Here is a 15,258-nt window from a genome sequence, read left to right as displayed (position 1 = left end):
TCCTGATGAGATGCATCCCAGAGTCCTGAGGGAATTGGCTGATGGAGTTGCCAAGCCACTCTCAATGATATTTGAAAGGTGGTGGCAATCAGGTGAAGTCCCTGGTGACTGGAAAACAGATAACATCACACCCATTTTTAAGAAGGGTAAAAAGGATAACCCCTGGAACTACCGACCTGTCAGTCTCACCTCTGTGCCAGGGAAGTTAATGGAGGAGATCTTCCTGGAAGCTAGGCTAAGGCATGTGGAAGGCAGGGAGCTGATACAAGAGAACCAGCATGGCTTCACCAAGGGCAAATCCTGCTTGACCAACCTAGTGGCCTTTTATGATGGCGTCACTGAGTCACTGCTGTCATCTATCTGGCCTTCAGTAAGGCCTTTGACATGGTCCCCCACAACATCCTTCTCTCCAAATAGGAAAGATATAGATTTGATGGGTGGACTGTTCAAAGGATGAAGAACTGGCTGCAGGATCAAGTCCAGAGAGTGGTGGTCAATGGCTCCGTGTCTGGTTGGAGATTGGTGTCACGGAGTTCTCTCTAGAGCTCACTCCGGGACAGTGGGTACAAACCCGGGGCAGCAGGAACAAAAGCCCCTCCCCTTTTCTCTAGCGGCAGTGCGGCGCGGCCCGGCCCGGCCCGGCCACGTGCGTTTAGGGAGACGGGGAAGGGAAGGGAGATTGCGATTAGGTCTAACAAAAAATAAGGAAGAAAAAAGGTGATCTGAGAACGAATGGCAGTTTAATAACCTAATAACACTAAACAACAACAAGAGAGTTTCAACAAAGAGAATACCAAGTCCCCAATCTCACCGATGGAGCTGTGGAAGGCAGGAAGCTCTGACCACGTTGTCTCCTCGCAGGGAGCCGGGCAGCAACGCCGTCCCCTTCCTCCCTTCCCTTCCGGTGCCCCATCCCACATGCCCATTAAGGCAGCCCACAGAAAAAAAACTTGTCCCCTTTACTCCCATTATGAAGCACGGTGTTCTGATGTGGAATACCAACACCAACTAAATTGCAAAACCATAACAATTGGTGACGAGTGAAGTCCCCCAGGTGTCAGTGATGGGACTGATAATCTTTAACATCTTCATCAGTGACGTTAACAGTGGGATCGAGTGCACCCTCGGCAAGTTTGCTGATGACACCAAGCTGTGGGCTGCGCTGACACACCATAGGGTTGTGGGATGCCATCGAGAGGGACATAGACAGGCTTGAGCAATGGGCCCAGGAGAACTTCAAGAGGTTCGGCAAATCCAAGTGCAAGGTTTGCACCTGGGTTGAGACGGCATCCAATACCGACACAAGCTGGGGGATGTAAGTCCCACCAAAAAGCACTTGGAGGTACTGGTGGATGGCAGCTGGACATGAGCCAGCAATGTGCCGTCGCAGCCCAGAAAGCCAACTGTGTCCCAGGCTGCATCCACAGCAGCGTGGAAGTGTGAGGGGGGCACCTGCCCCTCTACTCTGTGCTGGTGAGGCCTCGCCTGGAGTGCTGCGTCCACATGTGGAGGCCTCAGTACAGGAGAGACATGGAGCTGTTGGAGCACACCCAGAGGAGGGCCACAATAATTATCCCAGGAATGGAACAGCTCTCCTGTGGTGACAGGCTGAGAGAGCTGGGGCTGTGCAGCATGGAGAAGAGAAGGCTCCAGAGAGACCTGAGAGCGGCCTGTCAGTATCTAAAGGGGAGCTGCAGGAAAGAAGGGGACAGACCTCAGCAGGGTCCGTGGTGACAGAACAAAGGGAAATGGCTTCAAGCTTAAAGAGGGCAGATTTAGGTTGGATATAAGAAAAGTGAGGGTGGTGAGGCACTGGCACAGGTTGCCTAGTGGTGGATGCCCAGTCCCTGGAGACTTTCAAGGACAGGCTGGACAGGGCTCTGAGCAACCTGATGGAGACGTGTTGTCCCTGTGCATTGCAGGGGAGTTGGACTCAATGGTCTTCAGAGCTCCCTTCCAACTCTAAGGACTGTATGTGTCTATGATTCTAAAAAATCCCTCCCTTTTCGTTTTGTGTGCACATCTCCCTGTATTTTGCCTGCTGTGGCCTGGCCTGGTTGGTGCCACTTGGTCAAAGTGTACCAATGACTGCAGTAGTTTAGTGGTTTAGTACAAATATGATTTAATGCTGGCTTCAGAGGACTCTGTTTCTGTAAGGATTTATCCTGAAGGATTCTTGTTTAAACTAAAGGATGTAATTAAGGTGGTAGTAGTTCTTTTTCTTCTGGGCTTGATCAAAGGTAACAGTTAATGGTAACTTTGCTTCAAAAGTAACGGCAACTTTTCTGGCAGTGCTTTGTTGGCTTGTAACTGTAGTTGAAATAGAAGCTCACTCTGTTGCTGGGTTCCCTTTCCCTATGCTTATGCTAGTGTGCAAGGCCTTAAGTATGACCACTGCTCTTGCATTTCTGGGTCTAATGTTTCCTAGGGAAGTGTTCAGGCTTTTAAATCTATAGGGTCATTTCCTGCAGTTTTATGCTGTATGCTGCACTTTGCCGTGTGCTGTTGACTGGGTGCTGTGCTCCACTGTTTGTCAAACAAATTCTGCTCAAAGTGATGGGAAGAAATGTTTTACAGTTATAGCAGAAGCTTATTGTCCTCTCTGCTGCCAGTATATGAATTATATATTTGTTTCAAGATAAAGTCCTCCTGTAAGGAGAAGAGCTTTGGGTCACACTGCCTGAGGAGATGGTTAACAGGTTGGAAAGAAGCCATCTGAGACATAACTTGGGTGCTGAATTTGAGAATGCTGAGTAGGATTATGGATGTTTGAGTGTGTTCTGGTTGTATGGAAGTGGGAGAGCCTATGGAAGTGCTGAATAACCTCTCTCTGTCACTGACGACGGGTGTAGGAGGAAGTTCTTACCAGCGTTTAATGTTAATCACTCTTGCAGATGTGTTGGTGCAAGCTATCTGGCTAAGCAATTCCTGAAATTATAAACTAGAGGAAGAAAAAACTTCCCAAAATTTTAAATCTGAAAAACTATTTTCTAGGGCTTTCCATGTTTCCAACCATCTCCTCACTATGTTTTACTACTAATAAAACCAGGATTGCTTAAAATGTAAAAAGATTGAAATATGACATTGTGTTTATTACCTAGTGAATGCATATTTTCCTTCCCCAAATTACAATAGGAGCATGGAAAAATTCAGTAGAAGAATGGACAGCAGAAGACTGGAATGAAGATGTAAGTGTACCTTTTTAGACAGATAGCATTCATTATTTACTTTTTTCAGAGTGTTTGTATTGTTTTAAAGAACTAAATGTTCTAATTAATTATTTCCTGTATGTATGCAGTGATATTTCTTACTATGTTTCTTACTGTAATTCTAATTTATTAAAAAGTATATATTTAAATTAGCTTCATTTTAAGTAAAATTGAATCAAGTAATATTTTTATTTTGCTGGGTAGCCTTTATATGGATAATAAAATTTTAAGTTTTATCCCAAATTAAGTATAGTTCTATACTGCTTAATGGCCGTGAGTGTAGTCTGCAAATTTCTGCCTACTGCTATATAGGAATTTAAAGCCATATTATCTCAAGACTTTAAATTTGACAGTAAGCTTCATCACTTGAACAAGTTATATAGACTCACCACTGACACTTTTTGCTTTAAATGTGCATAATTACGTAGGTTGCTCTGAAAGTAATGCCTCCTATTTATTTCCACACAAACAATAGAGCAAATTCTCACCTGCAAAACACTATTTTTCAGTATAGTCACCACCATTAGCTATGCATTTTCACCAGTGATGAATAAGAGCCTGCATGCCATGCTTGTAAAATTCTGCACCAGTGGAGGTGTCCCACTGTTTCAGAGCTGCTATGATGATGTTGTTGCTGAAATGCACCCTTGGCCTCACTGTGCTCAAATGCACCATTTGATCTTCATAAACTTTCAGCAACTGTCAAGGAGTGTCAATAGGTGTAATTTTTTCTACATGGAGGAATTCACTGACACACCTTTGCTTCATAAGTACCTCCATGTCAGTTGCCATTTTGTCAGTCTGCCTCTCTGCTGCCATCTGTTGCATAGCAACAAAATGTAATGGAATATTGTCAGGAAGGTTCAGCCTCTACTGCCATGCTACCAACATCCACTTCTGATATCATGGGCCAAAATAATAAAATAGGAGGCATTACTTTCGAAGCAGCTGTCATATAGCAGTAGTCTTAGTTTGTTGGTTTTTTTTGGTTTTTTTTTTTTTTTGGTTTTTTTTTTTTTCAGTTCATTGTACTAAAACAGTATTGTGGTTTTGTTATTTCTGATCTGTTGATGTTGGGTTTCCATGAGAATGCTTGAGTGTGTTTTCCTGTTCCCATTGTATATCAGCTAGTCATAGGAGTTTTTAATTTTTAAATATGTTGTCTTCTTGATGTTTTGAGAATGATTTTATCATAGGAACAAAGGCTGAATGAAAAGCACAGACATTTCACTGCAGGTAGATGAAATACCCTTGTGAAGCTGCCTAATGCAAATGATTCACAACCATTATTCATTTGGTTCTGGGAAATTGCCAGTGTCTCAGTGAAAGATTGGTGAGTTTAGTGTATGATGAGCATTAAATAATTTTGTCAGAAGATGATAATGCTAACTCTAAGAAATACTAAATATATGTTATACATATTTTGACTTAATAAAATATTAAATATGCTATATATATTATAAAATACTAAATATTGACATATTTTGTACATATTTCGACAAATGCCATTATTCCTGTAGGCTTCAGAATTAGGTGCTTGATTTAAGTTTGTGGCAATTAGTTTGCTACAGGAACAGGGTATGGTGTAAATTTAAATGTAGCAGAGCTGGTAGCTGGAAATCTAGAAGTTGTATGGCATACTGATTTACTTGAAGAGAACATTTCCTCTCATACTTTGAACATGCTTTTAGGTTGTCACAAATCATCTTCAGGCTCCTTGATTTTCTTATTTTTCAGGATTCATCAATGTTTTGTCTGCTGTTTATCTTATTCTGCATTATAGAATGGCTTGGGTTGGAAGGGACCTTAAAGATTATCTAGTTTCAAGTTACGTGGGCATAAGAAACTACAGGCTTCTGCTGTGGATGGACTGACTGGTTATACTAGTATAACCATTTATGTATTTATTCCTTTATCAATTTCAAACTCATGCTTGCAGAGCAATCATTTCAGGATGTTAATGCCCTTAGCAAAAATGTCAAGAAGTAATCTCAAATGTTCACTGTGCACACTGGAGTGCAAATCAACCTCTACTGGTGGTTTGAGCTGAAATGTAAAACAAAAGGGTAGATGAAATGATTAAATGGGAATAGTGCATTGTTTTAGACTTCTGCAACAGGATTTATCAGAGCTGCTCTATGGAGTCCTAAATCATGTCTACACAAGGCAACATTAAACTGATGATGTCACATGAATTATATTCTACTGGTATATTTTTGAGTTATTATTGCCCAAATTAGTGTAGGTACTTTGGTATACCATTGTGCGTTCAGTAGATGAAATTCCTAATGCTTCAATTAAATTGGTATTTGATTCTATGGAAAAGACTTCACAGAAGTTTTTTTTTGTTTTTTTTTTTCTTTTTAAGCAGAATTGCAGTATAACTGATTATAGCAGTAGTTTTGACACTTTTCATTGAATCATAGAATGGTTTGGATTGGAAGGGATCTTTAAGATCATCCAGTTCCAACCCCCTGCTTTAGGCAGGGACACCTCCCACCACACCAGGTTTCTCACAGCCCCATCCAGCCCGGCCTTGAGTGCTTCTGGAATGGGGCACCCACAGCCTCACTGGGCAACCTGTTCCAGTGCCTCATCACCCTCACAGTGAAGAATTTCTTCCTAATATCTAGTCTAAATATACCATCGTCCAACTTAAAACCATTTCCCCTCATCCAGTTGCTACCTGCCCTTCTAAAAAGTCCCTCCCCAGCTTTCCTGTAGGCCACTTCAGGTCCTGGCAGGCCACTATAAAGTCCCCCCCCAGAGCCGCCTTCTCTCTAGACAGAAAAGCCCCAACTCTCTCAGCCTGTCCCTGTAGGAGAGGTGTTCCAGCCCTCTGATTGTCTTTGTGGCCCTCCTCTGGTCCCGCTCCCACAGCTCCGTGTCCTTCTTGTCTTGGGGGTTCCAGAACTGGACACTGTACTACAGGTGGGGCCTCACGAGAGCAGAGCAGAGGGGCAGAATCACCTCCCTTGGCATGCTGGTCACACTTCTCTTGATGTGACCCAGGATATGGTTGGCCTTCTGGGCTGCAAATGCACATTGCTGGCTCATGTTGAGTCTTTTATCAACCAACACCCCACAAATCCTTCTCCTCGGGGCTGCTCACAAGCCATTCTTTACTTAAACTTTTATCTGGAAGTATATGACCAAGATGGAGTTTCTTCAGTTGGTGCAAAAATGTGAACAAGCATGTGATTAAAATACTTTCAAAATCTTTTTCAGCTTTCTGAAACAAAAGTCTTCACTGCTTCCTCTGTTCCAACTGAGAATCATGTGATTCCTGAGCAAAGGTAAGCTCTTACATGTTTTCTCTATATCATAGAATCATAGAATGGCCTCTTAATCTCCTAAGCTCTAACCTAAACCTCCCCTGTCTCAGTTTAAAACCATTCCCCCTTGTCCTATCACTGTCCACCCTCATGAACAGCCGTTCCCCCTCCTGTTTCTACTCTCCCTTCAAGTTCTGGAAGGCCACAATGAGTTCTCTCCAGAGCCTTCTCTTCTCCAAGCTAAACAAGCCCAGTTCCCTCAACCTCTCCTCATAGGAGAGGTGCTCCAGCCCTCTGAACATCTTAGTGGCCTCCTCTGGACCCACTGCAAGAGCTCTACATCCTTCTTGTATTGGGGGCCCCAGGCCTGGACGCAGTACTCCAGAAAATATCTTAAAAGGCTTCTGGTAAAGCAATGTTAGGTTGTACACGCTTTAAAGCAAATGTTTAGAAGGATAAAACATGAGGACGGGTCTCGTCAAACTAATTTCAAAAGTGCAGAAGCCTTGCTTGAAAATAGTTATTTCTATTTGTTCCTGTGTAACCTACGTAGGTCTCTCTGAAAGTACTGCCTCCTGTTTATTTCCATGGAAACTACAACAGATTACAAAAATCACAATAACAGTATTTGATAGAGCAAGTTCTTAGCTACAAAATACAATTTTTCAATATAGTCACCAGCATTAGCTGTGCATTTTCACCAGTGATGAACAAGAGCCTGCATGCCATGCTTATAAAAATCTGCATCAGGAGAGGTGACCCAGTGTTTCAGAGCTGCTCTGACAATGTTCTTGCTAGAAAAATGTTGCCCACATAGTCCATCTTTCATTGTCCTGAACAGATGGAAGTCAGAAGGCATAAAATTCGAACTATATGGTGGGTGTGGTACAAGAGTCCAGCCAAGATGGGCAATGTGCTCCATGGTCTTCAGAGTCGTATGGGGCTTGGTGTTGCAAGAGAACAGTTGTCTTCTCTGTCTTGACTGGATATTCAAGCCTTCAGCTTAGTCAGCATCACAATGTAGTGGTCAGTGTTGATGGTCTGTCTGGGTTCCAGGAAATCCAGAAGGATCAACCCTTACTATCTCAAAAGACAGTGCTCATCACCTGCTGAGGGCTAGGTCTTGAATTTTTTTCCTTGACAGAGAATTCACATCACCACTCCATGGACTGTTGTTTGACTCCAGCTTGCAGTGGTGATACCATGTCATGTCAACAGTAATGATGCAATCCAGGAAACCATCATCTTCACAGAATCATACAGAATCACAGAATTGTAGTGGTTGGAAGGGACTTCCAGAGATCATCGAGTCCAACCCCCCCTGCCAAAGCAGGTTCCCTACACAGGTAGGCGTCCAGGCGGGTCTTGAATATCTCCAGAGAAGGAGACTCCACAACCCCCCCGGGCAGCCTGTTCCAGTGCTCCGTCACCCTCACCGTAAAGAAGGAACTTCCTATGCTCCAGTTTCTGGCCGTTTCCCCTTGTCCTGTTTCCACACACTGCTGAAAAGAGTCTGGCCTCACCACTTTGCCCCCCTCACCTTAGATATTTATAGTCATGGATCAGGACCCTTCTCAGTCTTCTTTTCTCAAGTGACGTAACCACCAATTAACCCGACTTATCCCGGGACCTTGACCATCCGCGGGAGAGAGACATAAACATGGATGGCATGAAGTCTTCTCTCAATTTATTGCTGCGTCACACTCCTTATATACCATCCTAAATCCCGCGCAGACGCGTACACCCGCTACGCAAAACCCGATGCATGCGAGAGAACCTGTACACACACCTACCTAAACCCCTCACCCACTAACTCTTAACCTACAGGCCTAACTCAGCTATTCTAGAACACTCCATCTACTCAGAACTACTGTATGCACTCATAAATCCTTACAAAGACAACTTAGTACCCCAACACTCAAGGCTAAACAGACTCACTTAGCCTTTCTTTATAGGGGAGATGCCCCAGGCCCTTCACCATCTTTGTGGCCCTCTGTTGAAGTCTTTCCAAGAGATCCATGTATTTTTTGTACTGGGGAGTCCAGAACTGGACACAGTACTCCAGATGAGGCCTTACCAGGGCAGAGTAGAGGGGGAGGATCACCTCCCTTGACCTGCTGGCACCCCAGTATGCCATTGGCCTTTTTGGTCACGAGGGCACACTGCTGGCTCATGGCCAACCTGTCATCCACCAGGACACCCAGGTCCCTCTCTGCAGAGCTCCTCTCCAGCAGGTCATCATGCCTGTTCAAGCTTAGTCATCAAGGACTCATCCTTGTTCAACAGGTCCTGACAAACTTTCATATGATGTTCTATATGTTCCTGTGTGAGCATTCATGGAACCCACCTGGCACAAACTTGGTGACATTCCAACATTGCCACCATCATTTCCAATGCACTGAAGCCAATATTCAGTTCACACAGAATCACAGAATCACAGAATGACCCGGGTTGGAAGGGACCTCAAGGATCATGTAGTTCCAACCCCCCTGCCTAGCAGGGCCACCAAACATATGCCTTTACTAGATCAGGTTGCCCAGGGCCCTGTCCAACCTGGTCTTGAACACCTCCAAGGACGGGGCATCCACAACCTCCCTGGGCAGCCTGTTCCAGGGCCTAACCACTCTCCTAGTAAAGAACTTCCCCCTAACATCCAACCTAAATCTTCCCTCTTTTAACTTAAAACCATTTCCCCGTGTCCTGCTATTGTCAGCCCTTTCGAAGAGTTTACTCCCCTCCTGGGAGTAAGTTCCCTTCAGGTACTGAAAGGCTGCAATGAGGTCACCCCGCAACCTTCTCTTCTCTAGGCTGAACAAGCCCAACTCCCTTAGCCTGTCCTCATAGGGGAGGTGCTCCAGCCCCCTGATCATTTTCGTGGCCCTCCTCTGGACCCTTTCCAAAATCTCCATGTCTTTCTTGTACTGAGGGCTCCACACCTGGACACAGTACTCCAGATGGGGCCTCACAAGAGCCGAGTAGAGAGGGACAATCACCTCCCTATCCCTGCTGACCACCCCTCTCCTGATGGAGCCCAGGATCCCATTTGCTTTCCGGGCTGCCAGAGCGCACTGCTGGCTCATGTTGAGTCTTTCGTCCATCAGGACCCCCAGGTCCTTCTCTGCTGAGCTGCTCTCAAGGACCACTCCTCCCAGTCTGTACAGGTGCCTGGGGTTCTTCCGGCCCAAGTGCAAAACCTTTCACTTTGCCGTGTTGAACCTCATTAGGTTCACCCAAGCCCAGCTTTCCAGCCTGTCAAGATCCCTCTGAATGGCATCCATTCCCTCCACCGTATCGACTGCACCACTCAGCTTGGTGTCGTCAGCAAACTTGCTGAGGGTGCACTCAATTCCCTCATTGATGTCATTAATTAAGATGTTAAAGAGCACCGGTCCCAAGACAGACCCTTGAGGGACACTGCTCGTTACCGGCCTCCACCTGGACATAGAGCCATTGACCACTACCCTCTGTCTGTGGCCTTTCAACCAATTGCTTATCCATCTAGTTGTCCACCCATCAAATCCACTTCCCTCCAATTTGGAGATGAGGATGTGGTGGGGGACCATGTCAAAGGCCTTGCTCAGGTCCAGGAAAATGACATCAGTCGCCTTCACTTTGTCCACCAACGCCGTCACTCCATCATAGAAGGCCACAAGATTAGTTAAGCATGACCTTCCCCTGGTGAAGCCGTGCTGGCTGTCTTGGATCACGTGCTCATTCTTTATGTGATCAAGCATGTTGTCCAGGAGGATCTGTTCCATAATCTTCCCAGGCACGGAGGTGAGACTCACTGGCCTGTAGTTCCCCGGGTCCTCCTTGCTCCCCTTCTTGTATATGGGAATGACGTGACCCTTCCTCCAATCATCCGGGACCTCACCTGACAGCCACGACTTCTCAAATATGATGGAGAGCGGCTCGGCAACCACCTCAGCCAGCTCCTTCAGGACCCTGGGATGCACGCCATCTGGCCCCATAGACTTGTAGTCACACAGTTCCCTGGTTGTAATTAGCTGATTCATGTGAATGAGCTGAATGAGAAACTTTTCGTTTTGTGGTGTGACAGCTGTGCGTGGCTGTTTGGAATGTGGCTTGTCTTTCATGCAGGGTTAAATGTTGTTTGGAGCTCTGGAGTGCTGAAGTTCAGATTGCAGCAAATTGTTACATGTATTGTGGATATAGAATCATAGAACAGCTTGGGTTGGAAGGCACCTCAAAGATCATCTAGTTCCAACCCCCTTGCCATGGGCAGGGTTGCTGACCACTAGATCAAGCACTAGAACAGGTTGCCCAGGTTTCCATCTAGCCTGTCCTTGAACATCTCCAGAGATGGATCATCTACAACCTCTCTGGGCAGCCTGTTCCAGCACCTCACTACTCTCAGTCAGAAACTTACCCCTGACATCTAAATTTCTCCTCATAGTTTAAAACCATTCTTCCTTGATCTATCACCATCTACTCATGTAAAAAAAGTGTAAAAAAGTTTATTTCCTTCCTGTTTATAATCTCCTTTTTAATACTGAAAGGGTGCAATGAGGTCTCTTCAGAACCTTCTCTTCTCTAGACTAAACATGCCCAGTTCCCTCAGCCTGTCTTTGTACAAGAGGTGCTCCAGCCCTTTGATCATCTCTGTGGCCCTCTTCTGGACTCTCTCCAAAAGTTACACATTTTTCCTGTGTTGGAGGCCCAGATCTGGACACAGTACTCCAAATGGGGCCTCACGAGGGCAGAGTAGAGTAGAGACCGCCTCTGGTCCTCCCTTCTTTTGACGCAGCCCAGAATACTGTTGGTCTTCCAGGCTGCAAGTGCATACTGCTGGCTCATGTTAAGTAAATCTTTCATCTACCAGAACCCCTTAGTTCTTCTAGGCAGGGCTATCTCAAGGAGTTCTTTACCCAGTCTATATGCATATCTGGGATTACCTCAACCCAAGTGCAGCACTTTGACACATGTCTTTATTGAACCTCATTAGGTTTGCATTAACCCAACTTTTGAGTTTGTCAAGGTCCCTTTGGATGGCATCCCTTATTTCTGTTGTATCAACTGCACTACTCAGCTTGGTATCGTTCGCTAACTTGCTGAGGGTGCACTCAATCTCAACATCTATATAATTGATAAAGATGTAAAAGAATACCAGTCCCAAGACAGACTCCTGGAGAATGCTACTCGTCACAAGCCTCCACCTGGATATAGAGCTATTTATCACAACCCTTTAGCTGTGGCCTTCCAACCAATTCCTTATCCAGTGAACAGTCTACCCTTTGTCACGGTTTGAACGAAAAATCCACCTGCGTCCGTTACAGGGGCCGTGGGCCCCGGAGGGGCCCTAGGCCGAAAGGAAAAAGTTAATTAGGAAAAAGAAAACAGCGGCAATGATCTAAGGAGGCACACTTATTTACTAAATACTATATCGAAATACAGGATAACACAATATAATACAATATAATTGAAAATTGAGCTAACGAATCAAGCAAAATAGGAGAGAGAATGAGTCCCGTAACCGAGAGGCCTACTGTGAAATCTAGGCGAACGGCTGAAGGCTCCCACACACTCCCCTGAACGCCAGAACTCGAAAGACGTCAGTCTAGTCTGCGACAGAGTTAATATAGAGTCCAGGTCCCGTGACCTATCGTGTTGCTCTCTGGGAGATGTAGTCTTCTTCTGTAAGTTGCAGATTCAGTAAAATTATTCATGCTTTATATGATGTTATGATGTGGAATACTGATAGCAAAATTACAAAATTATTAAACCATGACACCTACACCAGGTCGCACAGGTAGGCGTCCAAGCGGGACTTGAATATCTCCAGAGAAGGAGACTCCACCACCTCCCTGGGCAGCCTGTTCTAGTGCTCTGTCACCCTCACCGTAAAGAAGTTCTTTGTATATGTGGGTGTTTGACCACCATCACTACTGGCTCTACCCACACTGCGTCAGAGCTGCATCTTGTCAGGGGCTCTACTCTTCCTGATGATCTCTTGTTCTTTTTAGAGGAATAGTGTGATATGCAATGTGAATTATATATATATAATATTTATACATTATATATATTTATATATATATTGTTATATATTTATATATATATATGTGATATATAAGCATTGTATATACTATATATGTAAATATTATATATAAATATATTTATTATAATGTATATACAATAGGCTGGCAGGCAGGATCCACTCGAACATTGATATATATTTTGTAACTTGGCTAATATTGATCATATAGATTATGTGATGTATGATGTTACAGAAGATCATAATCTTTTTGAAAAGAATGCAAAGATAATTTAGATTCTAATTGTAATGGAAGTTCTCAGCTACCAGAATTTTACTTTCTAGCAGAAGCCTCTGTTCTTCCTTTTTGTATAGAGCGCTTTTGTGTGGCAGACAAACAATATTCTTAAAGGCTGCTGATCAGCAATAATTAAATTGCTAGTATGGCAACTTTATATAATATTGTTTCTTCTTCCTTTAATTTATGCACAGCCTAATCATCATGTTTATTCTAGCCAAACTACTTTTCTTACAGCACTGATTTAGTAGCATTGCTTCAAAAGACTGTGACCTCCACTCAAGAGACAGAAGGCAACTCATTTGAGGCTCCTCAGCAGCAGACCTTTGGCCAAACCCTAGTCTTCACAAATACTCAGCACAGCACTCAGATGGTATCAGGAACTGACAGTTCCAGTGCTGTAAACTCCTGTTCTTCTCAGAGTCTGGTAAAATCATATTTTTTCTAAGTACTCTTCATGAGCAAATACTTTGGGTTAAGCAACTATTCTAGTGCTGGTCATCTCATGAAACGTTTCAGTATTTGTAAAATTCAGGTTACAAATGCTGCAGAAATGGGGTTAAGAATATCGTCTCACACAAGCAGCTGTTTTTCTTTTTGTTACTTGGTGGTTGTTTCTTGGTTTACATGAAGTTCTTGTATTAATTTTTGAGTACAGAACAGATACATTTACTGCAGAATGATATAGAAGAAAAATAAAATAATTTGTTTATAGTGAAGAATTTTATGCTAGAAAGCAGATGTGATATTTCCAAGAATGTATCTGATTGCTTTTTTGTGGAAATATGACTATTTCTGAGTTTTTGGAGTGATGAAAAGAAAAAAATAATACTAATAAAAAGGCTTCTTTATTGAGTGAAGATTTAAAATTGAGCATTTGTATTCTTTGAAAATCTATTTATCTATTGGTAATTAAATTATTTTGGGTATGTGTGCATTCAAGAAAGTCAGTACTGTTGTAAAAGTGGTGAAATTGTATTAGTGGTAACAAGAGGATACAGATCTATGCTACAACTGCTGATTTTTTCATTTATTAGTAAGCTAGGGCTGAAGAGGTTTAAGGTTGTTGCCTTAAGATTATGTTCAAATTATTTATTAAATACTCAATTACGTTCCTCCTTTTTTTTTCCTTGTCTTTTTGGTAGTCTGCAGTTCTTTCTTCTGGCTTTGGAGAACTTGGATCCTCTAAATTGACAAACTCTACTGGATCCCAAATTTTGGAACAACTAAAATCTCCAGATCTGGGTCAGTTTACCTCTCAGCAGAAGAACAGTAACTCTACCAAAGCTACCATAACTGCCACATCGTCTTGGGGTCTAAAACCACCCATTACTCAGTCCTCAGTCCTTAGTCAGTTTGGTAAGTGCTTTGATGTAATCTCTTCTCTTTCTTTTATCATAGAGTTGCAGAATGGCCTGGGTTGAAAAGGACCACAATGATCATCTCATTTCAACCCCCTACTATGTGCAGGGTCTCCAACCACCAGACCAGGCTGCCCAGAGCCACATCCAGCCCGGCCTTGAATGCCTCCAGGGATGGGGCATCCACAACCTCCTTGGGCAACCTGTCCCAGTGCATCACCACCCTCTGGGTGAAAAAGTTCCTCCTAATGTCCAACCTAAACCTCCCATGTCTCAGTTTAAAACCGTTCTCCCTTGTCCTGTCACTGTCCACCCTCATAAACAGCCATTACCCCTCCTGTTTCTACTCTTTCTTCAAGTTCTGGAAGGCCACAATGAGGTCTCCCTGGAGCCTTTTCTTCTCCAAGCTAAACAAGCCCAGTTCCCTCATCCTTTCCTCATAGGAGAGGTGCTCCAGCCCACTGAGCATCTTAGTGGCCTCCTCTGGACCCGCTCCAAGAGCTCCACATCCTTCCTGTGCTGGGGGCCCCAAGCCTGGGTGCAGTACTGCAGATGGGGCCTCACAAGAACTGAGTAGAGGGGGACAATCACCTCCCTGTCCCTGCTGGCCACCCCTTTTTTAGTGCAGCCCAACACACAGTTGGCCTTCCAGGCTGCTAGCGCACACTGCTGGCTCATGTCCAGCTTTTCGTCCACAAGGACCCCCAAGTCCTTCTCCGCAGGGCTGCTCTGAAGGAGATCTTCCACCAGTCTGCCCCGACCCATGTGCAGCACCCTGCATGTGGCCTTATTAACCCTCATTATCATAGTATCATAGTCTCATAGTCTCGTGCGGGTTGGAAGGGACCTTAGAGATCATCGAGTCCAACCCCCGGGATTCGAGCCTCTGTATAGCAGAGCGGCACTTCTACCATTTGCGCCACAGGGGGGATTCGAACTCGAACTCATTAGGTTCTCATGGGCCCACTTCTCCAGCCTGTCCAGGTCCTTCTGGATGGCTTCCCTTCCTTCCAATGTATTGACTACACTGCTCAGCTTGGTGTCATCTGCAGACTTGCTGAGGGTGCACTCGATGCCATTGTCTGTCATTGATGAAGATGTTGAAGAGCACAAGTCCTGAGAC

General features: G+C 44.4%; 1 protein-coding gene across 21 annotated transcripts in view; it reads left to right on the top strand.

Annotated features, from left to right (window-relative positions):
- LOC146751609 (ubiquitin-associated protein 2-like) overlaps window positions 1-15,258 on the top strand; it is a 137,077-nt gene that overhangs the window by 81,505 nt on the left and 40,314 nt on the right. For 20 of the 21 annotated variants that reach the window (XR_014941329.1, XM_085533921.1, XM_085533924.1 and 17 more), the window contains 4 exons: window positions 3,136-3,188; window positions 6,438-6,505; window positions 13,012-13,201; window positions 13,920-14,133. Coding sequence is in view for 20 of the 21 variants with exons in the window: in XM_085533921.1 (XP_085390047.1) it covers window positions 3,136-3,188; window positions 6,438-6,505; window positions 13,012-13,201; window positions 13,920-14,133 (525 nt within the window). In the remaining variant the exon portion in view is untranslated. Of the gene's footprint in view, window positions 1-3,135; window positions 3,189-4,309; window positions 4,543-6,437; window positions 6,506-13,011; window positions 13,202-13,919; window positions 14,134-15,258 lie in introns of those variants that run through there. The other variant, XM_085533932.1, reaches the window with a different exon arrangement.

This window comes from Coturnix japonica, unplaced genomic scaffold (genome assembly GCF_054131305.1).
Source record: "Coturnix japonica strain WE unplaced genomic scaffold, WE-NBRP24 Scf071, whole genome shotgun sequence".
Classification (NCBI taxonomy): domain Eukaryota; kingdom Metazoa; phylum Chordata; class Aves; order Galliformes; family Phasianidae; genus Coturnix; species Coturnix japonica.
This window is presented reverse-complemented; position numbering and strand designations above follow the sequence as displayed.